This window comes from Ochlerotatus camptorhynchus, unplaced genomic scaffold (genome assembly GCF_037179485.1).
Source record: "Ochlerotatus camptorhynchus isolate MF236.1 unplaced genomic scaffold, CSIRO-AGI_Acam_v1.1 ptg000636l, whole genome shotgun sequence".
NCBI lineage: Eukaryota > Metazoa > Arthropoda > Insecta > Diptera > Culicidae > Ochlerotatus > Ochlerotatus camptorhynchus.
The window spans coordinates 93,266-111,661 of record NW_027041115.1 but is presented as its reverse complement, the minus strand read 5'-3'; the positions used below and the strand labels follow the sequence as shown (position 1 = coordinate 111,661).

General features: G+C 41.1%; 1 protein-coding gene across 1 annotated transcript; it reads left to right on the top strand.

The window, feature by feature from the left end:
* The first annotated feature begins 1,929 nt into the window (after positions 1–1,929).
* On the top strand, positions 1,930–17,204 carry tin (tinman). The gene is made up of 3 exons (XM_065237618.1): positions 1,930–2,285; positions 15,999–16,591; positions 16,655–17,204. Exons 1-3 carry the CDS (start codon positions 2,107–2,109, stop codon positions 17,149–17,151), a joined length of 1,269 nt encoding a protein of 422 aa, XP_065093690.1. The 5' UTR covers positions 1,930–2,106; the 3' UTR covers positions 17,152–17,204.
* Positions 17,205–18,396: the final 1,192 nt, after the last annotated feature.

The following is an 18,396-nucleotide window of genomic DNA, read 5'->3' as shown; positions in this document are numbered from 1 at the left end:
GGGTGGGTACTGGCAGAAATTGAAGTTCAAATTTTGTATACATTTTATGTGTTTCACTGTGTTATGATATAGTAGCAAGAATTTTTTGGTCTTCGAACCAAGCATACCAATGTTGCCTGCTGAGTAGTTTGTGGACCATGTCAGAAGATTCCTATTTAATTAATAGCTAATTTTCCTGACGTTCAATCTAAATGCGGTCTACAGCAAAGTAGCTAATGCAATTTCTCATGAGTTCATATAGCAAACTTTTCCGCAGATCATTACAGTAAAGGGCTAGAACGATGAGATTAAAAAAAAATCACTATTCCCAGACTTTAAAGCGTTAGTGAAGTATGAGTTCGCATCCAAATGAGCTCAAATTTTGAGAGAATTACCAGGACTTGATTTGAAATCTTTATTTTGAGTCACTCTACACATGTTGTTTAATATGCAGAATAGAAACGGTCATTTCTTTGAAGAAGATGCTCAGCAAAATGGAGACAATTTCAGAATGTCCAGAAATTGTTTTAAGCTTCTCTGTTAAAAACTACACGGTTTGGGAAAGCAGGATACGGCGTTGCGTCAATGTATTCCGCGTGCTGTATATGCGCTGAGTTCTGCAGTGGAATACCGTACCGTAACTAATATATTTGGTGTAGGGAAATCCACGGGAAGCAAAATAGTCCAATTGTGTTGTCATGAAGTGTGGCAAATCATGCGACTTGAGCACATGGGTTTGTTTTCATTTATCAATAACCGCAAAGGAATATGATTTTTTCCCTGTTATGGTACTAAAGGTAAGATTGAAATATTTTTAACTATTAAGAACACTGCTCATTGTTTACACTTGTGCCATACTTTGTGCACTTTAATATCATTTTCATTGGTTACACTTGGCGAAAGTGTTTTCTACAAAATGAAAAACATCTTCGAACAAACCTCCTGCGATTGAATGAGTGGTTTCGATAATCTACGGAAAAGCATTTATATTTAATTTTTGCAAGATTTTGATTTGGAAAAATATGTACATTCCCACCTATTGTAAAACATCCCGTAATCTATAGTTTCCTTCAAACGCACATGTTCATCGCACTCGCCTAACATACAGCTGATCGGAATATCAGTTTCAAATTTGTTTACTTTTCGGTTGTCTGTCATCCGATAACTCCGGCAGTCAGTCAGCAGCACACGACCAACCACCGAGTGGTGTCGAACTGTCGCCTGTCAACAAAATCAAACATCATGGAGCCGCAAAAAAAAAACTGCTGCACACAAATGCCGATGAAATCGTTTTATTAGCTTCCATTATGATGCTTTTATGTCGGGGAGTTTGCTATTGCTTTATGATTCTCTGGCCAGGGTGACCATGACTGAATCGTTATAACTTTCTCGATTGTTAGAATTTGGTAACCCCGAACCGGCTGCCTGCTGATCCGCCGGATCCGTTCTCAATTTCAAGTGGTTTTCCCAGCGCATATGGGATTTGTTTCAGGGCGCCACCAGAAGCCAATATTCAACCACGCGGGTGTGTGCACTTGTCCAAAGAAGGAATCGACGGATGACAGTAAGAAAGGGAGGAAAAAATAGAAATTGCTCAATTTTCCACTGGTCGATATTCAAGTGGTTGCTTGTTGGAAGATAGCGACAAATTGCCGGGATGTCGGTGGGTCTCTTTCGCTCTGGACCAGCCCTCCACAGATGCTGATTTCCCTAGATCCAAGCGAGAGAGATTTTCGCGGGAGGATTCCCTTGCATACGGCTCAGTCATTCGGTTGAGCTTTCGGTGATTGGACGTTGAAACGGTTGAAGATTGTTTTTTTTTTTAAATTGAAAATCTCTTTCTTTGGGGAAGTGATACCGGGAACTGTTCCAAGTGGGTACTTGACAAAAGAGAAAGTGTAATCATAGTGCTTTACTCCCTGGATTCGGCGAAGGGGTGCCAAAGTGACACTTGATCTCATGAATGTGAGAGCAGCAAGTGCGAAATCAGTCGAAGGAGGCAATGAAGTGATCAATCACGAGTGGAATTCCAAAACGAAAATTCTGTGCCTACTTGAATCGGATTGACGGCAGTGCAATTTGTGTCGAAGAAAAAGGATTAGAACCGATTCCGGAAGTGGAGGGGAAATGTTACAACAGGGATATTACGATGTCGTGCAGGCACATTCGGAAGTGTCGTCGGGAAGTGAATCGAACAACAATACTCCGTTTTCGGTGAAAGATATTCTCAACCTGGTGGACCAAAATGCTGCGGCGGCAGCTGCGGCCGCTGCAGAAGCGGATTATCTAGGATGTTCCTTGGAAAGGTGCGTTTGTTTTATTTTAGATTCGGAAGTATAAAACTGTGTTCTGGAGTAGCAATAAGTAAAGATTATTATACTCATCAGGATAGAAGGTTAATGCTCTACAGGGGAAATGACTCTAATGATAAAAGATTGGTCTTTAAAATTCTCCTGTTCTTAATTTTTTCTTATAACAATCCTCGGCAATACTAAGGGACATTTTGTCAAGAAATGCTTTCCTTCGTAATTTATTGTTGTTTATTAATTTATTTGATAAGGCTCAACCGAATTAACTTTACAGAGCCGAGGATTCTTGGTCACTATATAATACATCTTAAAACTATAGTCAAAAGGTACAACACAATAAACACTTTATCTTCCGCTATCCAAAAAGCCTCCTCCATCAGAACTGGAGCCGCTTCCAGTTTTTTCATTGTATGGCAAATTTTTGTACGCCAACGAGGGTCAGAGCGCGTCCATTGCAGCAATGGACGCAAAACGTGGTCAGCACTCACACACTCATCACGAAACGGTTGCTTTCCAAAGTCGACGACGCATCGACCGAAAGAACTGCTGATGAAGAACAATGAGGAGGACCACACAATGGTTGCTGCCGAGAAAACAGACGATCGAGTAGCACACATCGAGAGTGGCCTGCTTTTGTCGACAGCCGAGTGAACACTGACATTCGTAATTTATGTATGGGCCCAATATTAGAAACACTTTGGCTAGCAATAGGGCCATTAACCCTATATGGCCCGAACACAAATCGAGCGCACATTGTGATCGCCGGAGTTAAATTTATCATTATGCCTAGTACATTTAATGGCCAAGTATAACATTTTCTACATATCAAGATAATCCTTTCCTTTATTTAACGTCGGTCTCTGTTCCGCAATCTAGTGCCAATCACCGACGGACATCGATTGCCATCCATTGACGACAATCGAATGTGCAGGAAGGCAGCTTCCACACCTGCGTAGGATATCGCACCCATTCAATTCAACACACACATGGGCCGGGACCAACGGCTTTACTTCCCTTCCGAAGGAAGCCGTGACCAGAGATTTTTTATGCCTCAGAAAAATCCCACCGACCTCGGCTGGGATTGAACCCAGACCCATTGGGGTGTTAGAAAGCAGTCACGCTTACCACTACACCACCGGCGCCGGCTTATCAAGATAATAATGAATAGCATTTCATCACAATACTATAACAAAAGTATATTCTATAGCATATATTTCAAGTTTATTGAACTGACGTTCAGTAGCATAAACAATAACAACATTCAAACAAACGATCATAGAGCAGCAACGATTGTTGTTTTTAGCATATGCAAGTATCATTAACTATGCGTCAATTAATACGAATCATTTAATAATTTACGCTAGAATGAATCCCATATCAAGACGGCAATGGTTTTCCACGAAGTTTCTTTTGATATTTAATGCCAATGTCTACATTTAGGCGCAACTGTTTAAGGGTTGATGTCCTTCTCAATTAAATCAACCTCGTTGTCGTGGTTCCGCTGAAGCACATCCAGCACTGCTCAGGAAATCCGGGCAAAATTCCGAGCCCATCGCACAGAGGAGTATTTGGGTCGAAAAGCTGGCCAAAATTATGTGCATGTATCTTTGAATTAAGACTGGTTTGTTTTGTCATAATTACATATAATATTGACTTATGATTGCTGAAAATTGGATTATATCCACCTAGAAGTGATATTATTGCCTTTTTTATGAAAATGAAAAAAGTGAAATAGACCTTTTCCGATTTGAACTATATTTGGTGGAGGTTCTTATTAGCGACCAACTTCTAAAAAGGCTTGTGCCGATCGATCCACTTTAACGCACAGTGGAGTGAACTGGACAAACATGTTGTCAAATCAATTGAGGATGATAAATGTGCCCTTTATATATGAATGAATTTACCTAACATTTGTATAATCAATTTATTAAGCTTAACGGAAAAGCTAAGTGCACATCTGGTTATCATTCTTTGAATTATGTATCAGTTATAATGCTAATTCGTTATCTCAACCCTTGAAATAAGCAAAGAAATGTTAACCTAATTTTAATAATTTCGATACATCAACCACTTTTTACCACTTTTAATAAATTCGATACATCTGAATAAATACCTAACAGATTTGTTTTAACTACATTTTTTCACATTTAAAATAAAAAAACAGTTTAGAGGTTATGACAATTAAATCAACACTGCATGTCCCTAAATTAGCGGTGTCTGATTCACTCTCACTGGCATCTACATCCGTCAAATACCTTCATTTCTGAAGATGTAATGCTTCATGGGAGAATGAGATGTTTTTCTTCTTTGCCTGCATTTCTCTTAGTTCAAAAGTAGCCTGTTAAGAATATCACGATTGCATGCCTTCCGTGAAAATTTCCTCGAGAAGTTCAAGCGGAAATGCTTATCTCTCGCCTCGGCTGCCTACTCGGAGAGCAATCGTTTTGGTAAAATCGGGTGCTCAATCATGATAGCTCCATGCATTAACAGTTTGTGGAGAGTTGATGTTATTGGGTGCCATGGATGACGTACAACCCAGCAGTTTGGAGTGCATAAACATCAAATATCGTTGCATCGATTGCGTATCCAATGTATGTGTATGTCAAAACTTCAAGAATTACCTTAAACCTGATGATAAGATCAAGATCAAGATCAATGCCCTTGATCTCGAAAGCTTATTCTGGTTCAGCGAAGCATCTTCGAGCGTTTTTCCCATCGTTGGTACACTTCCTGCCTTCGGAATGTCTACCAACAGCCCCATCTCCTGCTTGAATATTGGTATAATTTTTGCTACCTTCCAGATGCTTGGAAAGTAGCGAACTGGTAGCGGGGAAAGATTAGATTTAAGGACATTGTGGATAATATTTTGAATGCCCTCGGCTTGACCTTCCTAATCTTCTGTTCGTTGTTTCCTACTTTGAAGTGGTTAAGACTAGGGTTCTGATACATGGTAATTATCGGTGCACGGGAAAAAATACGTTCCGAAATTCGTCAACCTCCAGTCACGATTTTCGGAACAAGTAAATTTTTCGTTTACGAAAGTACACTATTCAAAATCATGAAATCGTGAACATTGTTCCACAAAATAAACGTAACGCCTGCAAAGGCAACAAAAGTCATAGAATCGTGAACTCTGTTCGGAAAGTTCTGGCAAACGTGATTTATGTTCATGCGTTGTGATTGATACCGTGAACCTTGTTCTCGAAAACGGGAACATGGTTGATGGACTGTAAAATGTCAACTTCATTATAACTACCAATATTTAAAATGGAGTGAAGAAGTAGAATGAAAACAACGGAAGCCTTGATGCAGGTTTTACCCGCATCCCAAACTGGCAGCAGGTATCTTTCCAGCCGATGGAATGAACACACTTTCAGCCGAGTTTTCAGCTCAAAAAATCAACACCACCTGCGACTTCCATCGGAGCGGCGGGAGCAAGACCAACGGATGCGTTCGGGGATTCTTTTTCTTCGAGGACGGCCAGTATGATGACATGTACCAGTCACTGCCATTGTGCCGGACCACCATTCTGATAATACGGCTCAGCTCACTCAATAATAATCGAGACACTATTCTCGACGGATCCGAGCACTCTATAAGGATAAAATCAACAACAACTGAAAATGACAGCTGCAGCATTGCGTGTGATCCAAGTTCACGATTTCAGGAACGAAAATCACACTTATGGGTTCATGGAAGACGAAATCATGATTTTATTTTGTGTTTCCTGTAGCGTTATGAAATCGATGGTCGCGCTGAACAGGCGTGACTTAAATTCATGGATTTGCGATTTATTTCATGAAAATGTTATTTACTCGATCACGTTTACAGGAACTAAGTCACGGATTCAAACGAACTAGCAGTTCATGCTTTCGTGATTTGTTGTTCACGAATACCGGAACGGTTTTTTTGCGTGTGTCATTGCTTATTTTTGTTGCTATGGAATCCAATTTTGACTGACAAAGGGGCGCGTCTTTGGAGGGTGTTCCAACACTCCGAAGGGTAAAAATAGCGGAACCTTTCAATTAGAATCGATTTCTTGCGATGAAGGCAAGAATGAAAATTGTATCAAAACCAAATACTTCATCATTTTTCAATAGTGATGAAGTAATACGACATGCACTATACTAAGGACACGGGATATACTACAATAGATCAAATTACAATCAAATATTGTCTGTAATCAATGATCCCTATGGTAGTGAAAAATCAGATCAGTCAATTCAAGTTCTTTTTGACCTCACGAGGAATATTGATTGGAAAAAAATTGCATCGGCGGTAACTCTTGGTATTGACTCTATCGATCCTCTACTACCATTGGACGAGTATCTTTTCCTTACCGAACTAATCTACAAAAGCGTATTAGAAGCTCATAAACGATATGTTCCAGATGCATCCTTCGAAAAAAGGCCCGCCACCCCTGGATGGGATGATGAATGCACACAATTATATCTTGAGAAATCCGATGCCTTTAAAGATTATCGTAGACATGAAAGATCTGAGCATTTTGAAATGTATCTAAAGCTTGAAAAAAACTTACTAAAAGCAAAGAAACGAAATTACTGGAGTACTTTTATCGAGGAACTTTCTAGAGAAACTTCGATGATAACGCTTTGAATGAGAAACCGAAAATACTATATGTGAAACCGCTCATTGTCCAGACTCTGTACCATGCAGCACAACTAACTTTACGGGATACAACCCGAAGTAACGGTTCTCTGGATGAACCATTCAAAATGCTGGAATTTTCAATGCCACTTCTTTCATCAAATAACTCTGCTCCGGAAAGCGATATGATCAAATTTGATCTTCTAAAAAATCTTCCCGATATTACTAAAAGACGATTACTTAATCTATATAATTCATTTATGGAATTCAATACATGTAGTTCCACCTAGAGAGGGTCTAGTATAAGAGAGGAGCGGACTGGCTGGTTTTGTGCCAAACGAACTGTCAAAGCCAGAGCCAATCAAGCAACGCCTATCTTTATTGCATTGGCAGTGTTGCAAGAATCATCTACGCATAGGTTGCCAAGGCAGTTTGTTTAGAATACGCTCCTCTCTTATACTAGATCCACTCTAGTTCCATCAGAGACAGTTTAAAATAATAGCTATTTAAAAGCCTGGGAAACCAGCGACTGATCACAATTCTTACCGTCCGATCTCTATGTTTTCATGCCTGAGGAAATTATCAGAAAAAATATCCTATCAAGACTTGACCATTGGGTTGAATCAAACAACCTGCTTTCAAATACGCAACTTGGTTTCCGAAAGAGTAAACGAACAAACGATTGTCTATCGTTGCTTTCATCTGATATTCAACTGGCCTAAAACAGTCTGCATATTTACTGCGTAATTCGGAACCACGCGAAGCAAAGTGTGCAGAAACTGTGGGATTTCTATAGCGATGGTGAAATTAATTGAAAGCTAAATTGTGGGTGGAAAAGTCTATGGAATTTATTTAAACGGAACTATGGTTTTATTGGGCTATTGTGGGGTGTGTTCTATGGGCAGATCGTCCTAACTGCTGCGATCTCGCATGTGAGAGTGGAAAAGGTACTACAGATTCCCTGCGTCCAAATCGATGATGCAAATCGTTGTCCGTGTTCGTTACTTGGTCGTTAATATTACTCATTGTGCAATTAAACGAGTTGATGTCGTCGATTTTCCTAGTTAGGGGGCGTTTCGGCAATTACTTTCTTCAATCGAGGACTTTGACGACCGGGTGAAGTGTTGTTCGACTTGTTGCGTTTTTTATTCTTCCCAGGTTGACTGTGTTCCGGTTCTACAACTGCAGATAAGCGGGTGCTTAGATGCATGGTTGATCCCGCTGCTCATGACTGTCTGACTTGCTGCTGCTGTTGCTGCTGTTGTGGTTGTTGAGCTGGTTGGCTTTCCGATACGCACATGTTTTTGGTATGGACAATCAGCTTGTCGATCTTCTCGTCCTTTCGATTCATTGCTTCCAAAAGATTAAAAATCTGGACGACTTTCTTCTTCATCTTGAGTTGTTCGAGCTTTAGAAGATTGATACTTGGCTGGGCTGCTGCTGCTGCTGCGTAGGCTCTCACTCCTGTTTCAACCTGCTTGCGTGCTTCCAGGTACATACGTTATACACAAACTTTACCTCCTCTACTTGCATCTAGTATATACAAATTATTATTAATTATAATATCTCATAGTTTCATAATTCAGCCATTCAACAGCAAAACGATATAGTGGTTCTCAGAATTTCGTAACAATTGGTAGTTTTGTTCCGTATAAAAAATATTAGACCTGTATTTTTTTATTTTCTCATAAGGGTGACCATTTCCATGTTAGGGTGCTCAAAAAAATCGTTTTTTTTTCTATTTTTACCAAAAAATGGCATTTTTTTTAAATCATTACTTTTGAACCACTGGGCTGATTTGAATGATCAAAATATCATATGAAAGGTATATAATGCTTTTCAAAAAAAATATAAAAAAAATGAAAATTAGAGTTTTGTATGGAATAAATTTGTTTGTATTTGTTTTTACGGTTTTCATGGTTTTAAGACAATGGGCGTAACACGTTTTTATATTTTTCTTTAAAAATTCAGGCTTTTCTACACAATATATAAAAAAAACATCAGCAATATATGTTTCTTCGTTTTTGAGCAACGATTTTTTGAAATTATCATGTTTAGAAATTTCGCTCTTTACTCCAATACGACTAGATTACCCGGCGTCTCCATTGATACATATCGAATGTAAAATTGTTAAATTACTTACTTATTTCAATTTCCGATGTAACCAAAGGCACGTTATTTCGCCTTTTTGACTATGAAAGGCTCTCATCAGAACATAGAAACACTGGTATAGACATTGTTGAGCCGTACACACTAAGATCATTTCACAGATTTCTGTAAAATTTTACCGAAATCTCAACAGCTGAACGTTCGGTAAACAGTTTTACAGTTTTCCTGTAATTTTTTACAGATATTGTCCTCGTTCTTGGATGTAAATATGTCTGTGTTTTTTGTACTTTTTTAACCAGTTTGACCAAATGTTTTAAATTTTCACGCGAATCGGTTGCCTGATCTGTCTGATGACATATTGTCACATTGGCATCGGTTCTGGGATTCCATTTCATAGATTCCACGATAGGTAAGGTATATTCATATTCATGAAAATCATATCATGTTGTGGTTCCAATCACGACAAAAAAGTAGATATGCCTAATGAAAACAGTTTGAGATGAATGCTATGAAACATGGCCACATTGACATCGGTTCCTGTGATCCTGAAACCCAGTTCTTCAGGCCATAGTAGTATTTTAGGCGAATCATACGGCATATCAAATCATAGGATATGGCCATGCACGATTATTTCAGATAATTTCATTGTCATATAGACACATTGGCATCTGTTCCAATGCCTCCAGTATCTGGTTCCGTAAATTCTGGATTATGACTAGGAATGATAAGTTACTATATCGCGTGGTACGTAAAATCATGCATGTTCAACCGAGGTGAATATTATAATGCAAACAAAAAATAAATCTGAGGACAGTAGCCACCATCCAGGATCTGACCCTGGTGCTCCGGAAGCAATTATAAACTAACGGTCCTAGCTGCCCCGTAACGTGGGTAGATCACCTTTTCGTGGTACGTTACGGGATGTAAGATCTACCACCGATTCCTAGTCCCGACTACTTTAAACTAGGGAAACAGGATTTTTCAGTAATCAAAGGAACACATCTTAATCATTGTTACTTTTTATGCCTTGTTGATAGTGACAAGACTCGGCTTTATCCACCGGTGTCATTCCTTAATTTTGTTGCTAAGGAATCCCATTTTGACTGGCAAAGGGGCGCGGAGGGTGTTTCAACACTCCGAAGGGTATAAATAGCGGTACCTTTCAATTAGAGTCGGATCCTTGCGATAAATGCAAGAATGACAACTGTAAAAAAAAATCGAATACTTCATCATCTCTCAATAGTGAAGGAGTTATAGGGCATACACTAAACTAAGGTCACGGGATATACTACAATAGATCAAATTACTGGTCGCAGTGGTGTTAGGTTCCCAACATAGTCATTCTGGACTTATGATCCTGGTTAAAATATTCCATAGAGTTTGGCACTCTAACCCACTACAGCAAAGTCAAGTAAATATTACTATTCCAATCAAACATGATGCTGAGGACATTTGCATCTTCCATGTGTTCCAGAGTTTTCCAGAAGTCATTTTGGACTTATGGTCATGACTAAAATACTCCATACCCTAGTATCGTTCCGAATCGTTCGTGGCAACTTCTATACGACTTGTATCAGTCATAAACAGGCTGCTTAAACTTTTCGAGATGGAAATGTGCTACTTGGGTTGAGTGTGACACGTTAAATTGTCACAGCAAATCCAATTGAAATTATATTGCCTATTGTGAATATTACGTTAGGTGAGCGAAAAGAGTGGATCATGGATTAAACCTAGCAGAATATTGTGGAGTGTAGAGAAGCAAAAACCGCGATAGAGCGGTTGAGAACCAGAGGACAAAGAATTTCCGGGGCTTCCGGGAACATCTAAAACCCCAAATGTCCCAGTTTCGCAACCAGAACAGCAGAACGCCATGTTAACGCTTTCTGGAATTGTGGACAGCATTCTCGATCTGTTCAACATCACTGACCCTCTACGGAGCATCATTAACATGATGCTTCCAATCGTGAAACCTTTTCTGAAGCAATTTGCTTCCAAGTGGCCCCTCCTTGCTTCATTCGTATCCCTCGATGGATAATTTTCCAAAAAATTATACGATATCTCTCCTTCAATGGAATTGTAGAAGCATTTTACCAAAACTAGACATATTCAAATTTTTACTGCATAACATACACTGTGATGCGTTTGCTCTCTGCGAAACATGACTCTCTCCAGATGTTAACCTTTCTCTTCACGACTACAACATTATCCGTCTCGATCGTGCAGATTCGTACGGTGAGGTGCTCCTAGGGGTCAACAAACAACACTCATTCTACAGAATCGACCTTCCTCCAGTGTCAGGTATTGAAATTGTCGCATGTCAGGTGAATATTAGAGGTAAAACCTTTAGTATTGCCTCGTTATACATCCCTCCGAGAACGGCTGTTTCTCGGCGAGCGCTACCTGACATCTGCTCAGTGCTACCTGAGCCGCGGTTGATCTTAGGGGATTTTAATTCCCACGGTACAGGCTGGGGAGAGCTGTACGATGACAACCGCTCAACCATCATCTATGACCTATGCGACGATTTCAATATGACCATTCTAAACACCGGTGAAGTAACTCGAATAGCCAAACCTCCAGCAAGAGAGAGCAGACTAGACTTGTCACTCTGTTCGAACTCACTATCATTGGATTGCATGTGGGAGGTAATCCAAGACCCCTATGGTAGTGATCATTTGCCCATCAAAATTTCGATTTCCAACGGTTCATCTTCACAGTGTCCAATCAACATCGCGTACGATCTCACGAGAAACATCAATTGGGAAGAATACGCGAACGCGGTCCGTGACGGTTCAGAATCGGTCGACGTTCTCTCTCTCTCGCGCGCTTCAAGCACAAACGAAGCCTGTACCTGGCACTACCATTCGCAAACGTCCTCCCACTGTGTGGTGGGACCAGGAATGCACCGACGTGAATAACGAGAAGTCCACCGCGTTTAAACAGTTTCATAAATACGGTTCCCGTGAATACTTTGAGCGGTATACGGAGCTAGAGGTAAAGTTTAAGAGCTTGGTCAGGGCCAAAAAAACGCGGTCACTGGCGTCGGTTCGTCGAAGGGCTATCGCGATTATTGCGATATAGTAGTGACGTCACTACTTGCGTGTACTTGCGTGTATCGTACAGTGGTTGTGTGAGTGATTGCTTCACCTCGGTAATCCAGCTCATTGGTGTAGTAGCAGTCTTACGACATACGAACAAAATTTCAAAACCAGCAGCAACGAATCGGCAGTTTGACGGACTGCTTGTTGTATGTACGAGGAACGTTACGAATGACCATCCGAGGCTGTCATAGTCGAACGAACAAAATACATGACTAAGAACGAGCTGTCGTGTACTGCACAAGACGGCAACGTTGCATGTCGTATAACAGCCTCACTGTGGGCTGTCGCTTATAGCTCAATCTCAAGGCTATCGTACGAAAAAGAAAGCGACAGCCGTTGGAATACTGTCATGAGGCAGTACTTTTGGTATGCCTGATTGTGTCTGTGCGTTCAGTGGGAGAGCGTTTTGCGCTCCCACTAGTTGAACAAAATGGATGTTTTGTCAGAAGACGACATGGATGACCATTCATGTCAGAAGAATGGTGATGTCATCCCTGGTTCGTCGTCTCAGTCTGTCAATGGGCAGGCTGAGAAAAGCTCCAGATTGCGGGCCTACCCAAATGACTCGACTGGCCCATGGGTTGTCTATTTTCAGCCCAAAAACAAACCCTTGAATGTTGTTCAGATATCTGATGATCTGACAAAGCGATTCTCTGCCGTGACCGAAATAACGAAGGTTAGGCACAACAAACTTCGTGTGACCGTCGCTAACCTGAAACAGGCCAATGAAATTGCTGTTTCCCAGTTTTTCACACTGGAATATAGGGTGTACATTCCAGCCTCTGATGTGGAGATCGAAGGCGTGGTCACTGAGGCGAGTCTGAACCCCGAGATACTGGAAAAGCAAGCGGTTGGCCGATTCAAGAACCCCTTGCTTCCTCCGGTAAAGATACTGGCCGTTCATAGAATGAAGTCAGTATCGCTCAGCGAGGGTAAAAAGAGTTTTACCCCCACAGACTCGTTTCGGGTGACCTTTTCTGGATGTGCCCTTCCTCAATACATCGAGCTGGAAAAACTTCGTCTTCCTGTGCGGTTGTTTGTACCTCGGGTCATGAACTGCCAGAATTGTAAGCGGTTGGGACATACGGCCTCCCGCTGCGGCAACAAGGCACGCTGCTCCACATGCGGGGAGAAGCATGAGGATGGCGAACGTTCCAGGCGGTCTTTTGCAGAAATGCTTAAGACAGCCACGCCATCGACCACTGACAAAAATCCCTTTTTTCTTTTGTCAGATGACGAGACTGACTCTGACTTGGCTGAGGAGGGAACTTCTTTCAGTTTTCCGGAAGGTTCCGAAAGAACCCCAAATCAGCTTGCCCAAATCAAGGAGTGGTGGAAAAAAGGAGACTTCTACTCCTCCTGGAATCCGCAGAACTGACTATACCCAGGATTTTCCACCTCTTCCGGGGACATCCAAAACCCCTGATGCCCCAATTTTAAGAACAGAAACCCCTTCTTCATCTGGGCTGTTCTCATTTGATGACATTGTGGACGGTATTCTCAAATACCTCAACATTTCTGATCCTCTGAAAAGCATTGTCCTCACATTGCTTCCCACTGTGAAATCCTTCTTGAAGCAATTGACTTCAAAATGGCCCCTTCTTGCAGCTATCATCTCCTTCGATGGATAATTTTCCAAACGAGGTCGGGGATTTGATCACTGTTCTACAGTGGAATTGTCGAAGTCTTATTCCGAAATTAGATTCGTTCAAGTATTTAGTCCATAACAATAATTGCGATGCATTTGCCCTCTGTGAAACATGGATCTCTTCAGAAATTGATCTCCCTTTTTATGATTTCAACATTATTCGACTGGATCGTGAGGATTCACGTGGAGGAGGGGTACTTTTGGGGATCAAAAAGTGCCATTCCTTCTATAGAGTGAATCTTCCCGAATTCCCCGGTATTGAAGTTGTCGCATGTCAGGCTACCATTGAAGGTGAGAGCCTTTGTATTGATTCTGTATATATTGCTCCTAGAGTCTCTGTTAATCGCAAACAACTGTTCGACATATGTGCGGTACTTCCCGCTCCATGGTTGATCATGGGAGATTTTAACTCCCACGGTACAGGCTGGGGGGAGCTGTACGATGATAACCGTTCTACTTTGATTTATGATCTCTGCGACAACTACAACATGACAATCCTTAACAATGGAGAAGTAACACGTTTGGCTGGTCCATCCTCGAATGGTAGCAGATTAGACCTCACCTCACCTCACCTCACCACGCACGGTAGTGATCATCTGCCGATCAAAATTTCGATTGCCAGTGGGTTCAACTCGTCAGAATCCGTTAACGTCGCGTATGATCTAACCCGTAACATCGATTGGACTAAGTTCCAATCCGCGATAGACGATACAGTATCGTCAGTGGAAGAGCTTCCGCCGTTGGAGGAATATAACTTCCTCTCTAATCTCATCTTCGACAGCGCACTTCAAGCTCAAACACGACCGGTGCCGCGATCGTCAACTCGTAAGAAAACACCATCGCTCTGGTGGGATCAACAATGCACGGAGGTTTACCGTAAAAAGTCCGACGCGTTTAAACTTTTTCGGAAACGCGGAACACGCGAGCATTTCAACGCATACACATCTCTTGAACGCGAACTCAAGAGCCTCATCAAGGCCAAAAAACGGGGTTACTGGCGGCAGTTTGTAGACGGATTGTCGCGCGAAACGTCTATGAATACGCTTTGGAGTACGGCGCGAAGAATGCGTAACCGGTCTACTAACAACGAAAGCGAGGAATGCTCGGATCAATGGATTCTTAAATTCGCGCGAAAAGTGTGACCATATGTCATCAGATACATTACAACCTGATTTCATTGATCATAGCTTGTCATTTTGACATAATATGATATCATAAACTCAATGTAATTATATTCCGGAATTCACAGATCCACGTTCTGGAACCGATGCCAAACTGGCCAAAATAAATTCAAATCATCTTCATTCACTTGATTCTACCTATTTGACATGATTTGACATGCCACAAGATACTTTTGCCTGAGATATTACTATATCCTACAGAACCGATTTCCGGGACTCCCGGAGTCGAAATATCGTAGCCATGCGTTATGGAAATATATAAATTTAGTCTTACTAATCATATTTCAGCTATCTGATATCATTTGCTGCACCAGGTAACCGATTCGCTTAAAAATTTAAAACATTTGGTCAAACTGGTTAAAAAAGTACAAAAAACACAGGCATATTTACATCTCCCAAGAACGAGGAGGGTTCTAAGGGGGTGGTATCTACGACAAAAGTTAGTTCAACTATTCCCCTTGAATAAAAATCCAAGCTTATGAAAATCGGATGAGGCATTGCTGAGAACGAGTTTGTTGAAAAAAATTCGTTTGTGCTGGTACTTTACGGGTTAATATTACATCAGATGTTTGTTTACGTGTCAATTTTTATGTCAAAGGTGGATTTCATCACGTGTAAAATTAGTTATTTCTAAGTGTGTATGTTTATTTAAATTACATTGTCATCTCTGATTTTTCACTCTAAATACAACATCAGTATTCTTTATCCGCATCACCCCACCAAAATATCCAATACATAAAACTGGTTAACTAGAATTAAGTCAGTCAAAGCCTCATTTACCATTAAAATATCATGTTACATGCAACACCTTTCGCAACAAACATAAGTTGCATAGAGACTCCACCTTCTACGCTTTTTCAAGGTACAATGAAGTTATATATGCGGTGCGTTGTCCATAATTTAGACCTTCATTTAGTCATACTAAGGTTGTTGTAACTCGCTGAGAAACAAATGGTGTAACTTGGGATATCGAGTTGTGGAGAGTTCAGTGTATACAAAGAAATATTTAAAAAATATATTTCCTAAATTAATAAAAAAAAAACAACTTTTCTCATCGTTTCAGTTCGTCAACTTCACATTTGGGATTATCCTATCCCGGTTATGAGACCTCATACCCTCCCCACAACGACCCATATCAGATGATACCGCACGGGTACATTCCTGCATCACACCATCACCACGACTACTCGAACTATAGCCCGTCACCCAGCACTTGTTACGACTATAACTCCGTTTCCGCACCTCCACCGCACTACCACCATCATCCGTTACCATCCTACAGCTCATACCATCATCATTCGTCCTCCATGATAAACGGAGCTGCTGCGGGAATGAGTTCCAGCAGCAGCCATTCTGACCTCGAGATGTCCTTGGGAGTGGTTGTGGATTCGAAAGAATGCTCCTTCCAAATCGAAGATGTCCGATCTACGAACCCAGCAGCAATGAGCGGTATTGAATTGGATACAAACTCAATCAACACTGAATCAACCCTGGATGATGGAACCCAAAACAGCCCTCAGACGTCAACAGTGAAGATGAAGGACAATGCCAGTTTCCAAACTACACAAAGTAGCACAAATCGTGTCACCTCTGAGCACGTCCAAGAGCTTGACAGCCTCTGCCAGATGAGCGCTGGTCAGGAGGAGGCAACGCAAAGTAAGTGTTACCCTCATGAGTTTAGTTGTATGCAGGTCATTAATGAAATTTCATTATTTTCAGAAGAATGCAACACCCAACTGGTAACGTCATCACGTTGTGAACTTCGCAAAAATGGAAAACTGCGGGCGAAACGGAAACCACGCATCCTTTTTTCCCAAGGACAGGTGCTGGAGTTGGAACGAAGATTCCGTCAGCAGCGGTACCTGTCCGCTCCGGAACGGGAAACGCTGGCAGGAATCTTGAAGCTTACTCCCACACAGGTCAAAATCTGGTTCCAAAACCGTCGATACAAATCCAAACGGATACAGATTGAGAATGCAACTGCTGCAAAAGAAGCCGCCAGCAAGGAAGCCGAGAAGAGCAAGAATGTGTCCACCGAATTTATCGACGGGGCTGTTGGAGGATATTCGAATGGATTTAGTGCGATGGGTCCTGTATCAGCCGTGGTGCCTCAGCCTCCCCCTCCTCCCCCGTATCCCACCTATGGCATACAGTACAGTAGTGACCAGTATGGACCACCCCCGAATCCGTACTATGATCAGAAGGGATATTGGTAGCGGCGGTAATGGGTAGCTTTAAATTGTGTACATACAAGTGCTTTAATTGAATACCAAAGTTTTAGAGAAATTTCCACCAAAAAGTTAAACCATTTTACTAGGATGTGCAGATAGACAGGACAATAAAGATAGAGGAAAATTTATCGTCCCGCTGTTCGTGTTGAGAAGGAAAGAAACTCAATCCCGGGGGTAAACAGAGCAGTATCGTGTTTTTAGGTCATGTCAAATGTCAAAAACGAGGGATCATGAAATTTGATAGGTTTGTTGATTTCTTTGGCGGTGGCTGTGTTTTCTGTCGTAGAACTGGAGAAGGAGAGGCAAACAACAATTGACCTGCAATAGATGCGTTGCTGGGTCCTATAATGATGCTCATTGTTGATGACCTATTTGAATCTATCGGTGGATTTAAGATGAGCATTCGTCGATCAGCTCAGGATTACCAAAGCGGGAATATTAGTAGGCGCTGATTTAATTTCTTTTCTAAGATCATTTTCTTCCTGGCTTTGATACTCTTCCATGGTCTTGTGCTTGCTCTTAACAAAGTCGACGGAAATGAACAGAACATTTTGAATATCGACCAACTGTATGGACGTGCAAATTGCAGCTCAATTGAGTTGAACTCCTAATCGTTTTAACCGGACTTCAGTGTTTTCTGAAGCACTACCGCATGATAACTGTATTTTCGGATGATGTAGAATTCAAAGGAGGTTCAAAGGGCTACGAATGTGATTCAAGTGCGTAAAATAACGGCTGATTTTAAAGGCCACGTAGAGAAAACGCACAGTGGTTCTCCTTAGAACAAAAGTTGGCCAAAACCTCAAAATTGTTGCAAATAGGCAAAAAAACAGTTGGAATAAATGTTTTTTAGCTGTACGTAGAAAACTTGACAATCAAAACGTCACAAAAAGGAGTATAGTAAAACCAAAACCAATGTACAATGGTCCAAAGACGTATTTAGGACGAAAAAATGATTGCGCCCAAACCATCAGTTTTAGATATATGGTTTTTTGGGAAAATTTGCTTCATATTTTTTGTTCAATCTTTTTATGTTCGTAAAATTAGGGTGGTCCATAAAATTGGTGAATTAAATATACAAACTTTTTTTATTATTTGAGATAGATCAAAGCAGTGTTCTAAAAGTTGTATAACAATTAATTCAAAGCCATTTTGTTGAAGACACAACGTTTTTATCTCTTACGGTTCATGAGTTATGATTTTTTTAAACAAGTAGGTTAGGGTGGCCAC